General features: G+C 52.5%; 6 protein-coding genes across 6 annotated transcripts; 2 read left to right on the top strand and 4 right to left on the bottom strand.

Moving 5' to 3' along the window:
* The first annotated feature begins 181 nt into the window (after nucleotides 1–181).
* On the top strand, nucleotides 182–2,534 carry HER10_EVM0005915 (uncharacterized protein). The gene is made up of 2 exons (XM_035475517.1): nucleotides 182–440; nucleotides 491–2,534. Exons 1-2 carry the CDS (start codon nucleotides 201–203, stop codon nucleotides 2,258–2,260), a joined length of 2,010 nt encoding a protein of 669 aa, XP_035326881.1. The 5' UTR covers nucleotides 182–200; the 3' UTR covers nucleotides 2,261–2,534.
* A 275-nt stretch (nucleotides 2,535–2,809) lies between these two features.
* Nucleotides 2,810–7,018, bottom strand: HER10_EVM0008667 (KH domain-containing protein). Its single transcript, XM_035478181.1, has 6 exons — nucleotides 6,248–7,018; nucleotides 5,919–6,188; nucleotides 5,401–5,862; nucleotides 4,670–5,347; nucleotides 4,419–4,616; nucleotides 2,810–4,362 (listed from the first exon to the last, which is right to left on the bottom strand). The coding sequence occupies exons 1-6, from the start codon at nucleotides 6,758–6,760 to the stop codon at nucleotides 3,550–3,552; spliced, it is 2,934 nt and encodes a 977-aa protein (XP_035327077.1). The 5' UTR covers nucleotides 6,761–7,018; the 3' UTR covers nucleotides 2,810–3,549.
* Nucleotides 7,019–13,272: 6,254 nt separating this feature from the next.
* On the bottom strand, nucleotides 13,273–16,332 carry HER10_EVM0006572 (uncharacterized protein). The gene has a single exon (XM_035476155.1). The coding sequence runs from the start codon at nucleotides 16,137–16,139 to the stop codon at nucleotides 13,503–13,505; it is 2,637 nt and encodes an 878-aa protein (XP_035326922.1). The 5' UTR covers nucleotides 16,140–16,332; the 3' UTR covers nucleotides 13,273–13,502.
* A 288-nt stretch (nucleotides 16,333–16,620) lies between these two features.
* On the top strand, nucleotides 16,621–18,358 carry HER10_EVM0006262 (pyrimidine 5'-nucleotidase). Its single transcript, XM_035475853.1, has 4 exons — nucleotides 16,621–17,038; nucleotides 17,091–17,119; nucleotides 17,172–17,633; nucleotides 17,688–18,358. Exons 1-4 carry the CDS (start codon nucleotides 16,794–16,796, stop codon nucleotides 17,855–17,857), a joined length of 906 nt encoding a protein of 301 aa, XP_035326901.1. The 5' UTR covers nucleotides 16,621–16,793; the 3' UTR covers nucleotides 17,858–18,358.
* Nucleotides 18,014–18,692, bottom strand: HER10_EVM0003218 (RNA polymerase II transcription mediator). The gene is made up of 3 exons (XM_035472902.1): nucleotides 18,588–18,692; nucleotides 18,408–18,522; nucleotides 18,014–18,343 (listed from the first exon to the last, which is right to left on the bottom strand). The coding sequence occupies exons 1-3, from the start codon at nucleotides 18,627–18,629 to the stop codon at nucleotides 18,084–18,086; spliced, it is 417 nt and encodes a 138-aa protein (XP_035326682.1). The 5' UTR covers nucleotides 18,630–18,692; the 3' UTR covers nucleotides 18,014–18,083.
* A 3,154-nt stretch (nucleotides 18,693–21,846) lies between these two features.
* Nucleotides 21,847–22,527, bottom strand: HER10_EVM0010910 (uncharacterized protein; the record flags this gene model as incomplete). Its single annotated transcript, XM_035480355.1, has 2 exons — nucleotides 21,847–21,986; nucleotides 22,044–22,527. The coding sequence occupies 2 exons, from the start codon at nucleotides 22,525–22,527 to the stop codon at nucleotides 21,847–21,849; spliced, it is 624 nt and encodes a 207-aa protein (XP_035327259.1).
* Nucleotides 22,528–22,688: the final 161 nt, after the last annotated feature.

Genomic DNA, 22,688 nt, shown 5'->3' with positions numbered 1-22,688 from the left:
AGGAAACTTCGGGTACATCTAGGAAAGTACTATCTAGGTAGTGTGGGGATAATTCGTGGCAATCGATTGGAGCAATTGCGCGCCCCTTGCTCTCCTGCACATCCAGGTTTCCGCGACGGCGACAACCAACTACACTCAATACCTTACTTTAACGTCCTTTTTTCATGTTTAACTTCTAGTAGAATGGAGGCCACCACATCATGATACCATTTGCCACACGGAAATTCCTGGCGCCTTCCTTCAGCGTAAATGAATTGAGACTTCCCATTCCCATCAGAACCTCCGTTAAGAGATATGTTCCCTATGCTGGAGTACGATTCGCGAGCTCTCGGATACAGCTGAGAGACTATCAAGAAGAATGCATTCAATCCGTGCTACAGTCCCTGAAAGATGGACACAAGAGACTAGGAATTTCGCTGGCTACTGGTAGTGGCAAAACGGTCAGTGCCTGAGATCACCTTTGATGACTACAGGCAACTGACAACCTCAGGTCATCTTCACCCAGCTAATTGAAAGAATCCAGCCAAGGGAAACCATTGCCACGCAGACCCTCATTCTCGCTCACAGGAGGGAGCTTGTCGAGCAGGCGGCAAGGCACTGCACCAATGCATACCCCGACAGCACCGTGGAGATTGAGATGGGCTCCATGCATGCTTCTGGCGCCGCGGACATCACAATTGCCAGCCTACAGAGCCTTACGTCCGGGGACCGACTCAACAAGTTTGACCCGAAAAGATTCAAGCTCGTGCTCGTCGATGAGGCGCATCACATCGTAGCGCCAGGTTACATGCGAGTACTGCGTCACTTTGGACTCGATAGTAAAAAAGTTGACTCGCCGTCTTTGGTGGGCGTTTCTGCTACTTTTTCTCGATTTGACGGCCTCAAGTTGGGCGCCGCGATTGACCAGATCGTCTATCACAAGGATTATGTAGACATGATTGGAGATAAGTGGCTCTCGGATGTCACGTTCACCACGGTGGAATCGACAGCAGACTTATCTAGGGTCAAGAATGGTGCAAATGGCGATTTTCAGCAGGGAGAACTATCGAGGGCCGTCAATACGGACCAGATCAACGAAATCACCGTACGGAGCTGGCTGGCCAAGGCATCCGATCGTAAATCGACTCTAGTCTTTTGCGTCGACCTTGCGCACGTCGCTGGCCTGACGCAAACATTCCGCAAACACGGCTACGACGCAAGGTTTGTGACAGGAGACACGCACAAAGTCGAGAGAGCCGAGATTCTTGAGGAGTTCCGAAATGGGAAGTTCCCCGTGCTTGTGAATTGCGGAGTCTTCACAGAAGGAACCGACATCCCAAATATCGACTGCGTCATTCTTGCTCGTCCAACACGATCTCGTAACCTTCTGGTGCAGATGATCGGTAGAGGCATGCGGCTACATAAGGGGAAGTCGGACTGCCATGTCATCGACATGGTTTCCAGTCTCCAAACCGGCATCGTCACTACGCCGACGCTTTTTGGTCTGGATCCGAGCGAGCTGGTCAGTGAAGCGACTACGGCCGACATGGAGAAGATTAAGGACAGGAAAGAAGCAGAAAAGCTCCGTCAGGACCACGCTTATTCTGATACTCCTGCACTTCAATCAAGTACGCCCACCAGATCGGTAACTTTCACTGACTACGACTCCGTATTTGATCTGATCGAGGACACATCTGGCGAGCAGCACATACGGGCCATAAGTCAGTACGCGTGGGTCCAAGTTGGTCAAGATAAGTACGTCCTCTGCGCGCCAAATGGATCCTACATCCGACTCTTCAAAGTTGGCGCCCAAACCAAGACCAGTGACGATGAAAGCAAGGAGCAGCTCCTGTGGCAAGCCGTAGAAATCCGCTCGCTGCCCCCGGGCGTCGCCAAATCCCCCTACTCCGCACCTCGCGAGCTCCTCCAAGCAGCAACTTTTGCCGACGCGGTCCACGGTAGCGATAACTACGTCTCCAACTCGGAAACCTACCCTCACACATTCGTCCAGCGCTGGCAACGCTGGCGCAAGGGCCCGCCCACGCAGGGTCAGCTCGACTTCCTCAACAAACTCCGGCTCAAGGAGGAGCCCCTGACGGCCGACGACGTAGACAAGGGCAAGGCGACTGACATGATTACCAAGATCAAGCACGGTGCCAAGGGCCGGTTCGCGAGCCTCAAGACGGAGAAGCGGCGCGTCCAGCGGTCTCACGATAAAAAGGCACAGTTGGAGGCTAGGGCGCGGCAGGAAAAGGTCTCTGTCGGGCCTGTTGCTTCTTGATTCGATGTTCTATGGTTGAGAGGCTAGGAAAAAGGCTTCTACATGGGGAATCTAGTTGTTTTGAGGTTCGAGGGGGCTGTCTCCTGCTAAGGGGGTTGTGGCATGAATCTTGTAAGATTATACAGCTTTTGGAGGGTTATCGTCTGGACCTATGCCGGCGTGCATGTGTAAATCATAGAGCCTTGCAAGGGGGAGATTGCAAGACGGGGAAAATCTGTACAGCATTCTTGGGAACATCTACAATCTGGGGAGCATCTGCTGAGACTGACCAACTATGATGTCCAAAGGTGTGAAGATACGTCCCAGATGGCCATTGCCAGCAGCACTTTGCTTCAGAAGGCACCATGGGAAGTAAGGGGGTTCGCCAAACCGTTGACTGTGGATTTGATCTCAGGTTTAAACCGTGACAACTGTTTCGTGCCGGTCAAACGTAACTCCTCAATTCCAGAATCACGTTTCGTGGTCCTCTACGTTGAAGCGAGAACCTCGCAGCCCCTACTACTATCATCAATTACACCTCACACAGAAAAAGGGACAGTGGTTTGAATGACCATGGGTATCGTTGCATTTCAAGGTCAAACTAAAAAAGGCCTGCAGGTATCCATACGGTTCCGTCGTCATCTCCCGCTTGCAGTTCAGTCAGCCGCTGAATCTTGCGCCATACTGGCCTGCCGCCATAACAATTTTCCCTTTCACCGCCTGGCGGACATGCTGAGCCAACCCACACACAGAGTAGAACGGCCTATTTCCATCTCTTCCCAATTGACACTCCTTGCTGGCCCCAGGACCTCGCACGCCCTTACTTTTCAACTCCTTTGGCGGCAGGAGACAAAATCTTGTGCGGGGCTTGACCCATAATGAATAGATCTGTAGAGGATTGCAAGAGCTGGCTGCTGAAATATCAACATCGAGTTATGGGCGAAACCATGTGACCCCTCGACCTCTCGCTTTTTTCGATTCCCCTGTGACCGTGGTCACCAGGAGCGCTAAATGCATAAACAAACAAAGCCAAACCGCAAACAAGGTATCTTTTCTTTTTTGTCCTCCGCCTTTCGACTTCGGGGGTATAAAGAGTGGACGTTAACACGTGCGATAGCGACTATCGAAACCCGCAAGACTAAGAAACTAAATCAAGTAAAACAAAGTACGATAAAAGCAATAGCAGCAAAGCAAGCAAAACAATAACTTCGGCCGACCGATGCATCGGAAGCAACGTTCCGGGGGTATTGTACGCCAGGGTATATCCAGCCGGGGTATTTTGCACGTAGTAGATTTTCTAAGACGGGAATCTAACGGAAAGGTCCGATGGGACCGGGGTATCCAGAATTCGTAGAATGAGACGTAGAAGGGCGCCCGCTGTCGCCGGACGCTCGAGTGCTGTGACGTGGCGTAACGTCACCAGGTTGAGGAATGGTCAGCTTGTCAGAACCATTCCCGATGGGGCGGTGGGCCCATGGGTTGTCGTCGTCTGGAAGATTGACGCCGCTATCGTTCCAGGGGTTTCTGTCCGCATTGAAGCTGCGGGTAGATTCGATCGAAATAAGAGAAGACTTGGACACGTTGCTAGATCCCTTGAAAAAGTTGGCGTGGGTCGAGTGGGAGCTGTTCTTGCGGCGGTCCAAAAAGGACGAGATGGAGGTCATGCTGCCAGGCTTGCGGAGACGATCAAAGATCGTGCCCCGCTCGCGAGCAACCTCCCCCTCAAAGGCCGCCTTGGTTGGGGAATCGGCGGCGATGGTGGCCGGAGCATGTTGAAGAAGCTTCGAGTCAAAGTACTGAAGCGAGTCTTCGAAAGAATCGGACTTGGGCCGGGGGATTGAACCCTTCAAAATGGTCACCTCAACGCCAGCAGTAGCAAATTGAGCAAGAAGGAAGTCGATGGCGTCACGCAGGCCGCCGGCATTGTTGCGAGTAAACGTCCAGCGCAAGGCGAGAGCCGGCAAGCCATCCTCAGAATCGGCATCCTGATGGACGGTGACCTCGACTTCGTACTGCGTCTTCAGTTTCGGAACAAGGTCGTGGGCGAAGCTGGGCGACTCAAGGAACTTGATGAACTCAGGGGTGCGGGTGAGAACCAACTCGTGGTTGTCAGGAACCATGCCCTAGACAGAGTGTTAGTATGGGAGATCCAACTGCAAAGGTCTGTAAGTGGGCGTACCAAAAATTCATCAACGCAATGAGGTACCTGCCACTGTGGGCCAGTCACAGTGACCTCATCGCTAGCCTGCTCAGTGCTAGGGAACACAATCTTGCAGTTGTACTTGCCCTCGAGCTCGTCGATCTCGCCAAGACGAGCCAGGAGCTGACGATGATACAGGCGGTCAACATTGACGATCTGCGAAGTATACTCGGAGTCCTAGAGAGAATTGATTAGCTTGGCGATTAGGCGTACTAAATTGGTCAACTTACGGCTCTGTCGACCATTTCCAGAATCTCGTTCTTAACGGCATCAAGATTCTGGGCGTTCCTGGCTGGAGTACGGCAAATGACGTTGTCGACCTTGACGTCGTCATCCTCACGGCCCAATCCTCCGCGGTCCATGGCGTTGGAGAACTTGACAAACACAGAGTGCTTCTTCATGATGCGCTGGATATGCTGTCCTCCAATGCCGATGATTCGTTTGTGGTACTGGTCGGGAACGTGGAAGGAGATGGAAGCAGGCATCTCCTGTTCGACAAGCGTGAGCCCCTGCTTCATCGAGTCGTAGCTGGCAGCCATGACATCAATGTTGAAGTTATACTCGTTGAAGCCATCGAAAATAATCTGTACACTGCTCTGGCCCATGATTTTGTTGATTTTGCCATTTTTCTTGCCACTCACAAATTCCTTGTGCTCGTTGGCGAGTTCAATCTTGACTCGAATCTGGTACTGGGACTGGACAAGGAATTTGATCTCAGACATGACCATCAAGGCGGCCTTTACGGCATCATCAGAACCGGTGATTGAGAAGTTCATTTTGTCGAAGGACAAGTCGGCATCCGAGTTGGCACAAACATCACCTAGCATAGTTCTGACGTCAGCGGGGTTCGGAAGCTGGCGACTGTCGGGCTGTTGGATCCACCAAGCTGCGCTGTAGAACTGTCCGGCCTATAGAATATCGTTAGATTTGGGTGTTGGTCGTGTTCTCCTGCATTACTTACCAAGGCCATGACCTCGCGGACGGTGCGCTCAACATGCAATCCTTCGCTTCCCTGGACACGAACCATGTTGCGTTGGCTTGCCAGAGGAGGGAACAAGATGTAGGTGCCATTGGCTTCAAGGATCTTGCGAACTTTGTCGAGACGGGTAAGCAAGACGCTGTCAATTTTGGCCGGCGAAATGGTGACATCCTTCATATACAAGCGGATGCGGGAAACAGTCTCATGAAGCTTCTGCTTGGCAAGCTCAATGGCCTGAGGGCTCTCGCCCGTGATGAAGATGTCTGTAGGGTCACGGCGGCTTGCTCCAGGCGGGCAGTATCGGTACATCTGGGAGAAAGGAGGCGGGAAGTAGATGGCAGTGCCAGTCGACGACTCAATGAGCTTGATGTTCTTTCGGTGGCGGCCGCACACAAGCTGGTGAATCGACAGGTCAAGCTTGGTGGCATCGACAACTCGGCCGAGCTACAATGCAGTTAGCGAGGTGAGACAAAACTATGCTGTTGATTGGCCAAGCTTACCAGAGTGTCAATTTGGATAAGCACACGGGCCTTTGCATGCTCGACGGAGAGAATATCACCATAGATGGCTACTCGCCATCTTTGGTCTACACGCATCTCGGCATCACCCGTCATGCCATCAACCACGGGTGTCAATTTGGGTCCCAGCAGGAAAATGTCGACCCCGCAGTACTTGGAGATGTAGTCCAAGGTGTCCGTCACTTGCTGCTTCAAGGCACCAGCGGTCAGGTCACAGACGAGGTGGCCCTCAACATCAACAGTCGTACAACGCTAGATTGACACGGGTTAATCCACGGCCCAACAACCCCGTCCGTATATGCAAAACCTACCAAGACAGTCTGGTTGTCGTTCAAAATCGTCTCCCTGCTCTTGTTGACCATTTCCGGAGTTCCCGACAGGCACACGGTAGTGACCTGCTGCCCCTTTGCATTCTTGGGGGTCGTTGAGATGACATGAGCCTCGATCTGGAAAGGGCCGTTGGTGATGTCCTTGCAGACCTTGCGCAGGTTGGCAAGATTCTGGGTGTGAACAGGCAGCTCGTGAACCTGGACATCGTCGGCGACGTCCTCGGGATGGGTCCAGCGCAAAACGGCATCGTCGGTAGCGTGAAGGATATCCTCAGTGTTGGGACCGGCGAGGTCAGAGGCGAATGGCACGTTGAAGGAGTAGTGAATGATTGGCGTCGGAGCATCGAGAGGCTGAGGCGAGCTTATTGAAGCAGCCTGCTGAGGAACTGTATCTCTTCTCGGGTTCATGGGGTTCATGGGCATGTTGGGACGACCCATTCCAAAGTTGGGGCTCATCCTCTCGGACCAGTGACGCATGTTTGCCAGTTTGTTCATATTGCGAGCTCGCAGAGACAGTCGTGGGGACAGGGAGGGGAGGAGGCCACAGAACCGGACCGCGAACGACAATTGAGGGTATCGAAACACACGAAGGGGGGCAGGGCAAAGGAGAAAAAAGGAAAAGGGGGGGATGAAGAAAAAAAAGAAGAGGTGTCGCTTCTCGAAGCTCTCTCTCAGACTTGGTGAAGGGTCTGTAGAGAGAAGATTGCTGGAGAGAAGAAGATGTGTTGAATGGGTGTGTGAGAGTGGAAGAACTCAAGAGAAGAGGAGTCGAGAGATTCAGAATGCAGCGAAAGATGGTCATAGGTGCCCGTGGTGGTCAAGGCCGCACTGCAGCAGGCCCAGGCCAGACCAAGCAAGGCATGGCATGCCATGGCAAGGTGGTCCGGCCACTCCCAGTTCCCCGTCCCAGTCCCAGTCCCAGTCCTAGGTCAGGGCTCCACTTTGGCGGCCAACCAGCCAGTCCCTCGTCTTCTAGTGGTGTGTGGCCCCTCTCACTAACAGGACACAAGGGCTCCTCCCTCCTCCAGTCCCAGATGTTCCCCGTCTCAATACGTAGGTACATGCATAGGTACATCCGCGGCGGCGCTAATGTCGCGGTAACGCGAGGTATCTTCCCATATCCACCCTGTATTTGGGCCCACGGACGCCGGACACTGAGGTGGTACACGCTGAACGGGGCCCCTGTGAACTGAGAGTGTGCCAGTGGTGGTGACTGGGCTCGATTCCCTTCAGGCGAGGGGCCACTAAACTTTCCCCCCAGCGAAACCACCAAACCATCCACACAGCCCACCAGCCAGGGCACATCACCTCACACCTCGGTCACAAGATAGATAGAGCGCAGATCGGGTCCAGCAAGACCCTTAACTCAGTTCATCTCGGGCTTTTCGTAGCCTGTATCTACCTTACTGTACGGATCCATTGCTCGGGGAGCTTGGCTGTAGAAGCTGCTCAGGTTCCGGATAGCAACACTGTCTGTGGAGGGGCTGCGGAAGAAGCACAAGGTTGCTACCACCACCAAAGAACAAGATACTTGAACTCACAGGTTGCCGTCAGCATGCCATTTGCTAGCCAACACATTGAGTGAGGAGTGAGATGTTTCTTCCTGTACTCAACGGCCCCCAGGTACTTATTACCTTGGGTATCCTCAACCAAGTCTTGGTAAGGTACCTCCGGCAGGTAGCAGAGTAGCACCCTTGGAGGATGTACCCACACACGGCACACCCTTGCATTTGGGGTGCGCTCACTCACAGCGGCCGCAGCCCACTGGGCTGTTGTCGCGACGTGGTACCTAAAGTGTGTGACAGGGCAGGGACTGTCAAGGTCGACGGGAGTGGGCCGATGCCGTCGGGGCCCGGCCAAACCGGCGGGATGTAGCTCTGAGCTTCTTCTGCTGCGAAAAGAAACCTCATTTCTGTTAGTGCAGCCCTGCCTCAGCTTCCTTGCACATCCTCCACTTCTCCTCATTCCACCTTCTTCCACCACCAAACACTAAGAAATTCCGACAGAAATTCAAGACTGGCGTAGGCGTATTCTGCACCCAATCCAGGTTTAACATCACACCTCGCAACTTCACATTACCACAGATTATTACACTATACCAATACTTTCAAACTCAACAACTAATCAGTACCTTAACACCTCTACGAAATACTGGAGTCTCCTATGTATCGAGCTTTTGGGGAATTGGGAATGCCAAGGTGCTACCCGGCTCTTTACCTCCGTCCGCCGTCCCCCGCTACTTTACCTTAGCTCGCCAGGTATGTGCGTTGCCGGCGAAGCATCGGAGCGTTGAGTGGTTGATGATGGAAAGCGCGACATTGCAATATGAGAAGCACGTTCATCTTGCGGCAGCTAAAACTTTGAAGCTTCCCTGCTCGGCTGGATACTAAACCGTCGCCATGCATGTACGGTGTGCTCTACTCCCACGCGCACCCGGTCTGCATGCCACCCGCTGAGTACCATTTCAGAGGCACATATCAGAGACATGCGTGCAGACCTTCTTACCACGAGCGAGAGGGAGCTTCTGACTACGGGCTGCTGTCTTGTAACGCAACGCAAACAAGGGAACCCGAGCAAATTATCCTCTACAATCAGAAGAGAGCGACGATAACGCGTAAACAACCTTGACGAGCGAGGATGCGGCTTACGACATGTAGGTCATTCGGTTGCAGGTATCCAGGGCCCCGAGGCTGATCCGCCGGTACGCGTACGAGCAACAAGGCTGTGTCCAACTATGCCATCTCTTCAGGTCTGTGTACGGTAAGCCATGTCCGATGTCCGGTGATGTCTTCTGAATGTCTACCTGACCTTCAGGTGAGATCCCTCATTCCCAAACCCTGTCGAGGTACCTACCAGGCTTACTTTGCCCTGGACGCAAAGAAGCTCACGTACCTTATATTTAGAGAGCGAGCAGTCAATATCGCAATCTCCCCATCCTCAAGCACAGCCTCAGGGGGGACTCCCCAACTGACGTATTGCTCCTACCGCTCGGAGACAACAAGGGTCCCGAAGCCGCCACTGGCAGCCAGGCATTTATCATGTTAATTCCCGACTCACTGAGCAACACCGAAAAAGAGCAACGAATGAGCAGAAACGCTTGAGAAAAGGGAGCTTCATAAATGCCTGGCATGTTGTTGCTTGGAGAGGAACGCCCAGGCCTTGGTCTACGCTCCTTCCGCATCACCTTAGTAAGGGACTCGGGAAACGTGACCTGGACGGGCCCGCGGGTACTCGGAAGGCCGGCCGACATCGAGGTACTTTGAAGTACATGCCGCTAGATGATGAGCGGGGAGGCACTTTCGACTACACCAACCACTCCCGCAACACCCAAGCCCTCAGTCCAGCTCCAGCACTGACCATCACTCCCATGCACACCTACTAAGAACTTCAGCAGCGACGTGCGGCGTGCCTGCGCAGGAATGGAACTTGTCAAGCGGCGAGCCCAGACCAACCGCGGGCTATCAGATGCTGCTCTACATACGAGAGCCTCCCGGCGAGACAGCTTCTTGTACTTCTCCTCGTCCGGACAGATATGCAAATACCAACGAGGCGAGCAACATTGGACGGACAGGCGTCATTTTCAGCTCTTCTTGAGCCAAGTAAGTTTCTTGGCTCCTCACCTTGAGGTCAGAGGCCCAGAGAATAGGATAAGTTCCCTACCGGTACTTATTTGAGCTTCACCAGAAGCTCGATCACAGACTAGGATTTTGTCTGGCTGATTAGGGTCAAGCAAACGCCCCACCTACTCACCAAACCCACACATTCACGTTCTTTCGAGTCTCCAGTTTCCGGTCTTCAGTCGCCAGCGCGTTGCGCTGCCCACCGCCCACGGCCGATGAGACCCTCCCTCGTTTCGCTCAGGCGATCCTGAATTCCTAGTGCAGGGCACGCGACTGACAGCCAACATGGGTCGATCGTGCTGCCTGTCCCATCATACACTGCGCGTCGTTGCGGGATGCATTATGGACCAACACCTAGGTCTTTGTCAACTTCATGGCCACGCATAGCTTGAAGCCAAGAACGACACATGAGTACCGCAGACGGAAGACTGCAAAACACAGCTTTCATTACCATCTGTGGGAGGCTACGACTCGAGTCACCACCAGGCCGGCACAAGTTGTTATGGACGTTGTTTGTTCTCATTGGCTTGTCATCGTCGTCATGATATCAGTGTGGTCAGCGTTTCTGCCGCATCCAAACCCAAAGGCAACCCTTGCGGAACCTAACGCAGTCTGGTGTGAGGCTGACAAAGAGTCCTATTGTCCTCATTCTCCAACATCGAGCACCAGCTCATATGGCCCGGGAGCAATGCAGGTATTGTTAACCAGTGACGAGCAAACCCGGCTTCTTACTAGCCGGCAGTCGTGTTACCAGCGCTAAGTCGGGCGACTTTCTGACCGCCGTTGAGCCACCCACGACGTTGGCATTTCCAGCATATGCCAACAATTTTCATCTTCGTGATAGTAGTCCGTACAAAATATAGGTTACTCCAGCAAACTCCCGACTCAAGTCCCGACGATTTTGGTATCGACTACTGCTTTTACTCAAGAATGCAACCCCCTTCCTTGCTGCATGTCCCATCTGGAAAGAGAAAATCGGCCGGGCGCAAAAAAACGAACACCGCGACTTCCCAAACGGTCACTCCCCGACGTGTTGGAGCTTCAACTGAACTTTCGCATTTTGCCTTGAGGTTGGCCAACATCCCTGAACCCATGGACCAACTCCTTCCGCTTTGCGTCTCAAATACTGGGCGTGGCGTAAGGAAGCTCGAGCCTCGAGCGAAAGCCTCCCGAATCCCACCACGCCATTCATCCACGGACCACAGCCGTCGTCTGGCCAGTCACCGTCACGGAGAATTAGTCGTCTTCTGCTCCAATCCTTTGGCTCTTTGATAGGGCTACATCGGCGCACCGGCACTTCACAGTGTAGTCCTGGCCAGGTCACTAGTCATTGGCTTCACTCGTTGCCCTCTACCATCGCTGGGAAGTGATTCTTTCACTGCTACATACTGCAGGACATCATAACCTCGAATGCCATGTACGGCGGCGTGGCTTGATGAGGGCAACTGACACATGTCAAGCAAACACCACCACGCTGACTTAGGGCTTCCCTCGTAGGCCAGAGAAAACCTGGTCCTGTCTTAGACGCTTCCCCTCGATGATGTTCCCGAGACAGGGAAGATGCCTTGAGTGTATCGTCACCTGGAAACAGGACCAGGCGCTGGCACGAGTGTGGTTGCTTGATCTGCATCCAGCAAAAAAAGAAGGTGCCCGCGCCCTGTCCACAGAGGGCCGACTGCAGATGTGCGTCCCCCTGGCGAATAGACTCGCAGAAGACGGTTACTACGCCCGCTCGAATGTGCGTTGGTTCCTGGTGCCGCCCAACGTTAGCACTGGAAAAGCACCTGATCAGTTTTGATGAGAGGTCGGACTGGACCCCTTTCAACGCCGATATGCAACGCGAACCCGGCCTTGACCAAACCACCAAACTAGCCGCCGTTCTCGCCGTCTAGCCTGGAGAAGGGGACATGTCGATCGATGATCCTGGAATGAACGTTTCAACCTCGAACTGGTCCTCCACACAATTGGCACTCGGACCAAGAAAAATAAGTGCAACGACGAGCCAGGCTGGTGTTCTCTGGGTGCGTCCTGGGAGCCAACCTGGCTGGCGAAATATGACTGATAAACCTTCTCTGGACGAGGCGGGCTGGTCTACGGTCACAAACGTTTTTCTTTGCACCTGGCCGTACGGAGCGAGCAGTACCCTGGTGCAAGGGCTACGACACTGAACACGTTCGTGTGCCGGACCCGCCGGAAGACGCATGTTGGGCAATGGGCCGTCGTTTAGAGTATGCATCGGTAGTGTTGACCCCTCCCATGGATGATGTTTCCCTTTCTTTCCCCTGCCACCGTTTGAAGCGTCCCTCGCTATCAGTTTATCAAAGCAGCTAATCAAACAAAACCGGCTTTTGCTGGGTCGTCTATCTACGTCTGACCAACAGCACTTTGCGAGAAAAGAGGGAGAGACGGACGGCAGGATTTTAGACTTTGTCAGATCCGCCCACTAGAAGATCTCTGACCAACCCAACTTTGGCACGAAAGGGAATATGCCTCAGTCTCGCATAGAGCGGAATCCACTCTCCATGCTTCGGTTGACTTTTTTTTTTTTAAATTCCATCTTTCGTTGTATCCGTACAGAGGACGGAGTACAGTATTCCTTTTCTCCATGTACAGTCATCATCAGTGTTCCTTCTGCGGATACAGATCTTCGTTGAGCCCCCCACCCCCCACCCACATATAACACGAACTTGAAGCGCGGGAAACCCGACAGGTATTGCTCTGAGCGAGGTTCGCAATGACTTCATAGAAACCCCGCTGGGCGTTGTTTCTTCTCCGTGGTGTTCCTATATCCCCTTAGGTCAAAAAGCAACTGGAGTCCTACTGGACAGGTTTTAAGTCCGTCTCTTTATGTACCGAATTATGCCTCTCCCCTCGAGCCTACCTAACAGGATAGCCCTCATGGTGACCATCACTTTTTGTGTCCTGACTTGAGCGAACGGACACGATAGTCCGGGTGCTAAGAGCGGAAACAAAATCACAAAAAACAAGAGCAAGGACGAGGTGAATTGGAAAACGGAACGAAATCTACAGACGACGCTCCGAGAGCCCCAAAGTCCGTGCTCGTTTGTGCAAAGTCCATCCTTTTTCTACGGCATCTTTCCATTGATTGGGAAAACTCAATCGTTGTAATATCGTCCTTTCTTTCACCCTTCTTATGAGGGGAAGGATAAACTTCGTCACGATTTGGGTTTAATCGCCGAGACCTGATCCCTTATGCGACGCTGTCTCGAGTTTTCTAGATAGTTTCCTTCTTGGATCGTTGCCTTACTCATTCTTCCCAAATGTCTCGTATGAACTCTTTCATCTTGTTCCACACTGGGCAAATCACCGGAAGATAGAAGCACATAGACTGAATGACTGCAATTGGATTTTGTTGATTATGAAACGTACACGCAGTGCTGCTGATTACCGCTAGTGGCTAGGTATTCACCACCGTTCCCCTCCATCCGGTTGTTCTTTGCCGAAACTCCGTCCCATCAATAAAGACTTTTTAATCCTTCCCCCTTAAGAAGAGTTCCGAAAGCTGTTTCCCAGCTTGCTCCGACGCCTATAATCCGCCAATTCCGATACCGCATAACAAAGCCTGTCTCATATCCAGACCAAAAGCTCAACATTCTTCATCGATAGACTGGGCGAGGAGCCTCGTCGGTGTAGTACACGGGCCGATCAATATATGACACTTCCGGCTCGCCCCGTGCGGGGACCGGCTGTCCGTAGTAAGGCTGCTGCTCCACCGGCCTGGCACTATACTCCCGCCGCAGCACCTGAGGCTCGGCAGGCCGCACGCTGTAGGACCGAGGTCCAGGTTGGATCATCTCCCGACGGGGGTCGGGGTGCATGGGTGCCGAAGCGTAGTCCTGGATGGGAATCTGCTCCGGCCTCACACTTTGAACTCTTCCGTACTCTCGCGGAAGCTCATAGCGTACCGCCGTCTCCGCAGGGCGGGCTGTTGTCGCCCGCATCATATACTCTCTTGGAGCCTCCTCAATAATCCTCCGCTGTTCCATACCACCTCTGGCAGGGATGAATTCTTCGCCCGGGGGTGCCATTGGCCTCGTAGAATACTCTCGCTGTCTGTAGATTCGTTGAGGGTCTGCAACGTACTCGGGTTGTGTGACGACTCTCCTCGGTGCTGCGTACACTGGCGAGGTCCGCTGGTAGAGGACGTCGTCGTCTCTAGGGGGTGGGCCGGGGCGCCTAGACTCTGCTCGAATGGGCGCTCTTTCGTAAATAACCTCGGGCTCGCCAGGTCGCAGTGGTGAGGGCGCAACAGACTGACGGACGACAGTCGATGGTTCGTAGTATCGACGCCCAGTAGCGGGGTCTACCACAACCCTACCGGACGGCGCTTTGGGTGGTCCCATTAGCGGGGATGCCCTCTCTCTCATGATGGGCGACCGAGATCTTGCGCGATCTGTCATGGGACGAGTGCTCATGCGCGTCACTTCGTAACCATCACGATAGTATCGTGCAGGTTCCCTACCATAGCGGTCGACACTGGCTGGGGATGTTGCGTACACCTCACTTGGCGCAGCATGAACAGCATAGACACCAGGCGACGGCACATGCCGCACATACTCCGCGCCGCTGATAACGCGGGGCTCCTCAATGTACTCTCTTCCATACCCATAGTCACCAATCGCCGCGGCTTGGCTCGCTGGCCGTGGACGGTACTCTTGCGTATCGTACATGGGCGCAGCACCTTCCTCTCTGTATGATCGAGAAAACTGACGCTCAGGCTGGGCGTAACGAGGCTCCTCGTCACCCTGTCTTCTTTGCCGCTTCTGTGGACGAATAAAAGACGGCGCATTCATCGGAGACGGCGATCGCGGTTCTGGCTTGATGTAAGGCTCGTCTGGCGCTTGCCTGGCTGCCCTCTTGCCGTTCTTCTTCTTCTTCCCCTTCCGCTTCTCCCCGCTTCTACCCCCTTGCGGCGAGCTATCTGGACTGGAAATAATATTGGGCTCATTGCGTAGTGCTGCAACTTGAGCTGTGGTTCCTTGAGGGATGGTCAAGTCTTGAGCATCCGCTGCTTGACCTCTGGCCATTGCAAGAGGCGAGACATGGGAGGGCTGGGGCGCTAAGGGGGATATGTTGTGGGCGCGAACCTGTATCAAAGGCGAGGGTTGGCGAGCGAGCATAGACTCCCTAAGTTGCTGTTGACCTGCGGCAGGGACAGACCTATCAGCACTGTCGTCAAGGTCCATAACGCCTGACTCCTCAGAACGACTGGTGTTTCCGCTCCCACCTCCTGATGTAGACAACCCCGTATTATCACCCATATCCATTCTCTGCGTCGTTCCTACCGACGGGTATCGTGAAAATTCGGGTGCGGCATCGGGTCTGCTTGGAACTGGTCGCGGCTGGGAGGGATTGGAGCTCGAGGCTTGGCCCTGTGGCTGATGAGTAGCAGAGGCATGAGGTCTTGAGGACTGCAGGCCAGCTTGGGTCTTCTGGTTTGCTTGTACTTGCGCCTGACCTTCGAAAGGCTGGCCTGTGGTGGAAGCCTTCTGTGTTTGTGCCGTGACTTCGGCATCGTTACCGCCGCGTGAACTGCGGTGTGAGGAATCTGGCGAATTGACTTGGGAAGAATAATAAGAGTTCTCATCAACGGAGTCACTTGCAGCTGAAATGTTAGCAGCAGCCAGTGTAGCATTGACAGACGAAGGAGCAGCAGCTTGAACCAGAGTCAGAGCCTTGGACAGGACGTCGGAGAGGTCAAAGTCGGCCAGAGGCTCCGACTGCGCCGAGGCCTTCATAGAAGCCCGACGTTGATCAACCTCGTCGCGAAGTGCCCGTTCAAGGCGTTGCCTCTGGAGCTGTATCTCGGCCTTGATGAGATCATCAGACTTTTGAAGAAAAATAGGATTGATCTCGGTTTTGCCAGAGCCAACGAACGGTCTTGCAGGCAGGTTCGCATTAGCAGGGGGCGGGTTTCCTAAACCAGGAAGAGAAGCTTGTGGCGTGTTGGTCGCGAACGACTGCAGATTCCCAGCTTGATAACCCTGCGCTGTGCTTCCATTCGTCTCTTTTGCTGGTGTAGAAGGGTTTGATGAAGATGCTATGGCAGGGGTCGGTGTTTGGCTCGCCAACTGGGCTGGCACTTTGATCTTGGAATGCGAGCCAGCAAGAATGGCATCGCGAAACTGCACGATTCTCTCGTACTGTTGTATCTGGTGTAGCTCATCTCTTGAAAGACCCGAAAATGTCCCATTCGCCAACGGCGGTAGTGATGCGAGCTGGCCTTGAGCCATGGCGAAATGCAATTTGCGCAAGGAAATCCTCCGCAGTCAAGCAAGAAAGCGCGAAAAGAAAGGAATCCAAGAAGACAAACAGAACTACCAATATCGTGAGAGTCAGCACTGTTGACTATACCCGAAGCGTAGCAGACTTGAGCGCAGTAATTTCTGCAGTGTCGTAGAAGATGAAGAAAAGGCGTCGTGCCGCTGGTGGATGTTGAGAGGAAAAGGAATGGGCCGTGGGCCGCCTGTAATGGTTTCTTTGTGAACTTTTCCTACAAGGATAAATCCTTATAAGAATCTTGCGGATCAGTTGTGGGCCTGGATGGGTGATTCAGGCTTGAGTGGGTCATGCAGCTAAGCGAGTATGTCACCAGCTTCCCAGCCTCGGCGTGTTTTTGGCATGGTCACCACTAATGTTTTAGCGCCAAGGTCCCCGACGGCCGGAAACAGCTCCCTGTACCTTAGCTTCCTGTAATTACATCAACAGCGTAACGAGGCATATCGGCGTGAGTCAACACTACCTTACATACTGCTGCCAAAGTATCGCGAAAAGCCTCAAAAGCCCCAATTTGCATTTGTAAGCCAGAAACGGGGTATTCCAACTCTGAGACTAAGGAAAAGAAACATAAGTGTCAAACTCCAGACCAACGTGGTTTCGCTTGCTTCATGCCGATCAGACTCCCACCAAACATACCTCGAAGCTTCTCTTCTTCAGCCCGACTTCGGTCCTTTTCTTCACCAAAGACCCGACCTTACACAACAAGGCGCGGCATTGAGCATCGCAAGCCCCTTTTGATTTCACCTTCCATTCTCAGACCTAAATTAGAAGGCGCCTGCTATACCACATCAGCCATGGATGCCACCAAACCCCACACAAATGGAGTGTCAACTTCAAAGCCTGTGCTGTTTTTGTAAGTTGAACCTCATCCATGCGGATGAACACTTTGACTAACAACCGCGTAGTGACATTGATAACTGCCTCTACCCGAGGAGTGAGTTCTGGAAGACACTCGAGACGGCATCATGAAGACTGACTTTCACTAGGTTCAAAGGTCCAGGACCACATGGCACAGCTAATTGACGAGTACTTCGTAAAGCACCTTTCCCTCCAGTGGGACGATGCCGTGAAATTGCACAAGGAGTATTACACCAACTACGGCCTTGCGATTGAAGGTCTGGTTCGCCACCATGAGATTGACCCTCTAGAGTACAATGCCCAGGTCGACGACGCCCTACCTCTTGAGGACATCCTCAGTCCGAACCCTGAGCTGCGTGAACTGCTCGAAGATGTCGATAAGAGCAAGTGTACCATGTGGCTTCTCACCAATGCCTACGTAAACCACGCTAAGCGCGTGACCAAGCTGCTGGGTATTGACGATCTCTTTGATGGACTCACTTTCTGCGACTATGGACAGGCACCGCTTGTCTGCAAGCCTGCCAAGGAGATGTACTTGAGGGCTATGCGTGAAGCGGGCGTCGAGAAGATGGAGGATTGCTACTTTGTCGGTATGTTGTCATTTATTCACTCACAAAGGATCTGACGCTGAATATCTGCCATAGACGACTCTTACCTGAACTGCCAAAAGGCCCAGGGCTATGGGTGGAACGTAGCCCATCTCGTCGAGGAGGATCTCCCTGTGCCGAAGACACCTGCATCCGCTCATCAGATCCGTCACCTCAGGGAGCTGCGAGACGCCTTTCCTCAATTCTTCAAGTCCAAGAATGCTTAGACTATTACAACCAGGGACAATGATTGAACGACAGTGGACAGAAATTAATAGAAGGCGAAGGAGGATACAAACCAGAGAGATAAAAGGCTCGGAAACACATTTTTTGTGTTGGATTGGGTATCGCTAATTCATAGATATCCTTAAACTTGAATACCCCCTGTTTGACCCATTTTCAACGCCCAAAACACCCCAAATGCAATGCTATCCTGGTGATCGATGTGATGGTTCATGGTCGTCGAACGCTTCTAATCACTTCATCAAGCTTCGCCAGAATCTGGTCCTTCTCTCGTATCGCATCCTGCCTCTGACTCTCTGCGACCTTGAGCTCATCTTCCAGCTCCTGAATATAGCGCTCCTGGTCGGCTTCGCTGCTGTCCAAGCCCGGCAGGCTGGAAATAAGGACCTCTATTTGCTGTTCCCTGATGATGAGGTCGCGCGACAGCTCGGCTAGGCCGTCCTTGAATTCGTCTGCGGGGAGAGGGTCGACTGCGAGCGGGCTTGTTTAGCATTTGTCCTTCGTTCTGGGACCTATCATGGCAGAATGACCTACCTTCTTTCTGTTCCGGATCCTGTTTGACCTCTCTAATCTTATCGTTGGGTCCGAGCAGCTCGAGATCGTGGCGCCGGTGGACGAAGTGGAAGCTTGCGACGAATTGCTGGGCAAGCTTGAGACAGCAGTTAGTGCTTGCCAGAAGAGCAGATGAGAGATGTAAAGCAATGAACAGCGTACCTGGTCTACAGCGTCTTGCAATTGAGTGAGTCTGTCGCCCATCGCGCCGGTATTGCAGCAATTTTGCGCGATATGGTCGGTTGTAGTATTGAAGTTCACAGTGACAGACAACCTTGGAGGCTCTGTATGCGACGCGGGAGGTTGTTCTGTGGGTCAGCTGCTATGCACCTAGGCGTGGACGCACTGGCCAGCCAACCTAGGATAGGTTGGTCGCATACCTGCTACGGTACGTACCTTTTAGAACTGCTGCGAACCTCTCGATCTGCTTGTGCTTAATTGAGAGAACAACAGGAAGGATGTTTCTTCAGTACTCATAATATGTGAACCTACCTTACAATTTCAAGAAATCCTGAGACTGGGTTCAAGATTCCAAGAGCATGAAAGCTCTATTACGCTCATTACCTAGGCACTTGTCTCGCCATAATCGACTTGCCATCTCATCAATTCTGTCAGCTCCCCTATCAACATGTCCATCATTAAGAAAACGACAAGAGAAGGGTCCGAAGTTGCTATACCCTGACGCTCCATCAACAAACCATCATGATATGGCATCCTTCCTTGCGTACGTAAACCGTACTGGACTCGATGTGGCATCAACAGTCTATGTCGGAACCCACTATGAGTACACAGTCTCCTCGGCACTCACCCAATACGGCATCCACGCTATTCGTGTAGGCGGAGCATCGGACCAGGGCATCGACCTCCTCGGCACTTGGAGTCTTCCATCCCGGGCCGAGAATCTAAAGGTCATCATTCAGTGTAAAGGAGGTGCCCAGCGCGTCGGCCCTTCAATAGTCAGGGAATTGGAAGGTTCCTTCATCGGCGCCCCTGTGGGTTGGCGTGGCGAAGGAGTCATTGCCTTCCTGGTCAGCGAGAAGCCAGCAAGCAAGGGCGTGCGAGAGTCTCTGGGACGAAGCCGCTGGCCCATGGGCTTCATCTCGTGCTCTAGGGAGGGGCTGGTGCAGCAGATGCTCTGGAATCAACGGGCCGACGATGAGGGCCTGCGAGGTATTGGGGTGACGATGCGCCATACCGAGAACGGAGAGGGCGAGTCGCAGATTGTCTTGACACACAACGGAAAGCGAATCCCCAACGCTGCAAAAGAAAAGGTTTCCGAGGGTGACTGAAGTCTCAGTTCAACCATTAAGCAATCAACATTGGATGCTAAGTCAGTGAGATACACTGCGCAGGGGTGGGACAAACCCGTTGGAAGGCATTTGTCAGAAATCAACACAGAAGCTATAGTATCATGTTTATTCGCTAGAGACGAAGAGTCAAGCGACTATAGAGTGAGGCTCTGGCAAGGTTGCATTGCAAACAAATGCTCAACTCCATCTGATTTCTCACAGCAGGAGACAGCCTAGTACTGCACAATCTCATGTATCCCGATGTGCTGGCCCACTCCCTCTGGCTAAAACAGCATCACAACGACGAGAGGCATTCGAGATATATGTTGAAGCCATGGAAGAAGCATTTGAATGCAGGAAGTCACAGCAGTGGATGCCAGACGGCACATGGCCCTGAGGCTATAGTCAGTTAGTATAAAGCAAGTCCGTGTCTCGCTATCTATTCATGTGCATCCAGTACTGAGGTGATCGAAAGCTATCACAACATCATTTCTATTCCACAAACCCCTCAGCTACCAAGACCTAACTCCTTGCCCATCAGATATCACTTGGCTTTGATCACCCTTTCTTCAACAACGAACCTAGCACCTTCAGTCCCACCACAAAAACTCACTATAGTCTTGTCGGCCCGGGACTCCATTTCGGCGAGTTGTAAAAGAGGTACTGATGAGCTACCGTCTTGACTCTCGTTTCTCTCATCCGAGCTGTGTTACTCTGATATGCTGTAAAATAACAGAGGTAGGATTGACGACTTCCAGATGGGTTGCCTCCCGCTGTCTCGACAACTCTGAACATACGCGGCCACAAGCAGGGCTGATGTCAGGGCCAGAAGAGCTGCAGGGTAAAGCAGCCACCATTCTTCAAGCCTTACGCAAATCGAGGTATGGCTGCAAGTTCCCTCCTGGAAACTGTTTGATTCGTCCGTGTCTGACCAAATCAGTCCGTTTACACGCAACCGATTCGTTACCGCTACGGACATATTGTCATGGGCAGCTGCGAAGCTGTCGAACGTGGCTTTCCCTCCATTGTAGAGAGCGTCAAGCCACCAACCTGTTTCACACTGCAGCCGGCTGAAGTTCCCTATCCCATTCATGGCATCTGGAGAAGTTGGTCCGTTTTCAGTGGCATCAAAGAGTTTGCAATACCCTTTAAGGTTGTCCTCGAGGAAGTATCTGATGCCATAAAATTCTTCATAGTCCATGAACCTGACGCAATGAGCCGGTGCTCCCTTTGTCGCTCCATCTGAAGTCCAATATGTCCAGGCTACGCCATTTCGATTGGCGTCGGTGATATTGGACAAGTCATACCATTTGTCATTGACAAGACACGGCTGGATTATCGAGACGTAATCCGCCTTAGGCCCTCCGTGGGTGCGAGACATTGGTTCAGTCGATAGTAAATCTTCATGAAGAGTACCATTCGTGATGTTTCCGCTATAATGACGAAGACAAGGATATAGACTGCAGTTGACAGCCACAATGTCGAGGTCAGAGCTGAGTCTTGGCATATTTTCATATTCGTGTTGGCAATTTCGATCTGCCGGGGCATCTGGGTTGGGCTGGGCAATGCAACCTGCCACAGAGAGCGTCAGAAAAGACGTCCTGACCGCGGATTCGTCATTCAAAGCTTTGGTTGTCATGTTGAATAGCTCTGGTTCAACGCCAGTGCTGATGGTAAATTCGGAGTCGTTGTGGAAACGGTAATTGTTGCGAAACCTGCCCATCATTTTGGTTTTCGAGTCTGGAAACTCTTGCAACTCGGATGCCACGTCGCTGCATTTGCTGCAAAGTCCCACAGACGAGTGCGTGACTCCAGAAACGTTCTGGAAAACACAGTTGCCCGACTCGCATTGGAATAATTGTGAACTGTCAAACGGTATAGCAAGTAGGCCGTTGATAGCGGTTGTGCTCATCTTTGCATTGACAGTTGCACTACCTCTAATAGAGTCGTGGAGCATAACCCGTTCGGCTATCGAGATGCGAGCAATTCCCTCAGCTGGAACCTCACAAGGATATGTTTTGACAGCTTGCTGGGAAAGGGGGCCGGTAGCGTAAGAGGCAACCACAACCAGAGCGCCTAGTACTGTGAGTGTTCTTTTGCATGTGTTTTTAGCACTCTCATACATTGACGGATCAGGGTATGACATACGGTTTACGGATGTTCAACAGAAATTTCAATGATCCCCAGGCACCTTGACCAGCGTTGTCAAAATGTTCCACATGACGAAGTGGCCGCGGCGCTGCCATCCATAACCATTTGGCTTGTCCAATGACTAACATCATCAGCACGTATTTCTAAGAAGAAGACCGAGGGGGAGGGCGGCATTGACCTTCTGATAGTACGAATAACATCGCAGCTCTTAGGAGTGTGGTCAATATGGCAACAAGTGTGTTGATGCTCACACTATACGCCCAGGTCGGTTGTGGTTTGCCATTACTAACGACCAAGAGGATAACCATTACGATGAAGGCAATCACGGAGGTCAAAAGTGCTGCAAACTCGAGGTTCCATTGTTTCAAGGTTGAAACTCTGCCGAGAGGCTTATAAAGTAGGCTGTTCTTCTCAGTTTGATTGAGATCTTCCTTGTCGGTGCCCCTCGGACTAGCTGACGGAAGCCCGTTGACCTCATCTCGGGACTCCTCCTCGGCGGGGATGATCGTATAGTCACTTATAGAGTCATCGTTCAGGAGGCTACCGGGCTGCTGGTTGGATATGTTTGTGTTGCGATGCACTTCATCTGTGAATGATACAGACGAAGGTCTGGGAGATGACCCATCTCCAGCGGTATGGGGAGAGTCTTGGTAAGGTGCCATTCCGAGACGTCACAAACATTTTGAGACAGTACAGGTGACGGAGGGACCTGATAGAGGGGATTGAATCCTTATATGCGCACGCCTCAGATATGCATATCGTGAATCAGGCTGAGCCCGTGGGGGCCTCAACGGTGCGCATAAGCTTATGGCTTTTTCGCCCA

Source organism: Colletotrichum scovillei (genome assembly GCF_011075155.1).
Source record: "Colletotrichum scovillei strain TJNH1 chromosome Unknown Contig00011, whole genome shotgun sequence".
Taxonomy (NCBI): Eukaryota; Fungi; Ascomycota; class Sordariomycetes; order Glomerellales; family Glomerellaceae; genus Colletotrichum; species Colletotrichum scovillei.
The sequence above is the reverse complement of the archived record's forward strand: the minus strand, read 5'-3'. Positions and strand labels throughout refer to the sequence as shown.

Coding starts and splice junctions, on each gene's coding strand:
- HER10_EVM0003218 (XM_035472902.1), bottom strand. CDS start 18,629: ATGGGCGACAGACTCACTCAATTGCAAGACGCTGTAGACCAG. Junction 18,523..18,587: donor TGCAAGACGCTGTAGACCAG/GTACGCTGTTCA, acceptor TGCTGTCTCAAG/CTTGCCCAGCAATTCGTCGC. Junction 18,344..18,407: donor GGATCCGGAACAGAAAGAAG/GTAGGTCATTCT, acceptor GCCCGCTCGCAG/TCGACCCTCTCCCCGCAGAC.
- HER10_EVM0008667 (XM_035478181.1), bottom strand. CDS start 6,760: ATGAACAAACTGGCAAACATGCGTCACTGGTCCGAGAGGATGAGCCCC. Junction 5,863..5,918: donor TTATCCAAATTGACACTCTG/GTAAGCTTGGCC, acceptor ACTGCATTGTAG/CTCGGCCGAGTTGTCGATGC. Junction 4,363..4,418: donor ATTGCGTTGATGAATTTTTG/GTACGCCCACTT, acceptor CACTCTGTCTAG/GGCATGGTTCCTGACAACCA.
- HER10_EVM0006572 (XM_035476155.1), bottom strand. CDS start 16,139: ATGGCTCAAGGCCAGCTCGCATCACTACCGCCGTTGGCGAATGGGACA.
- HER10_EVM0005915 (XM_035475517.1), top strand. CDS start 201: ATGATACCATTTGCCACACGGAAATTCCTGGCGCCTTCCTTCAGCGTA. Junction 441..490: donor CTACTGGTAGTGGCAAAACG/GTCAGTGCCTGA, acceptor TGACAACCTCAG/GTCATCTTCACCCAGCTAAT.
- HER10_EVM0006262 (XM_035475853.1), top strand. CDS start 16,794: ATGCCGATCAGACTCCCACCAAACATACCTCGAAGCTTCTCTTCTTCA. Junction 17,039..17,090: donor TCAAAGCCTGTGCTGTTTTT/GTAAGTTGAACC, acceptor ACAACCGCGTAG/TGACATTGATAACTGCCTCT. Junction 17,634..17,687: donor GGAGGATTGCTACTTTGTCG/GTATGTTGTCAT, acceptor TATCTGCCATAG/ACGACTCTTACCTGAACTGC.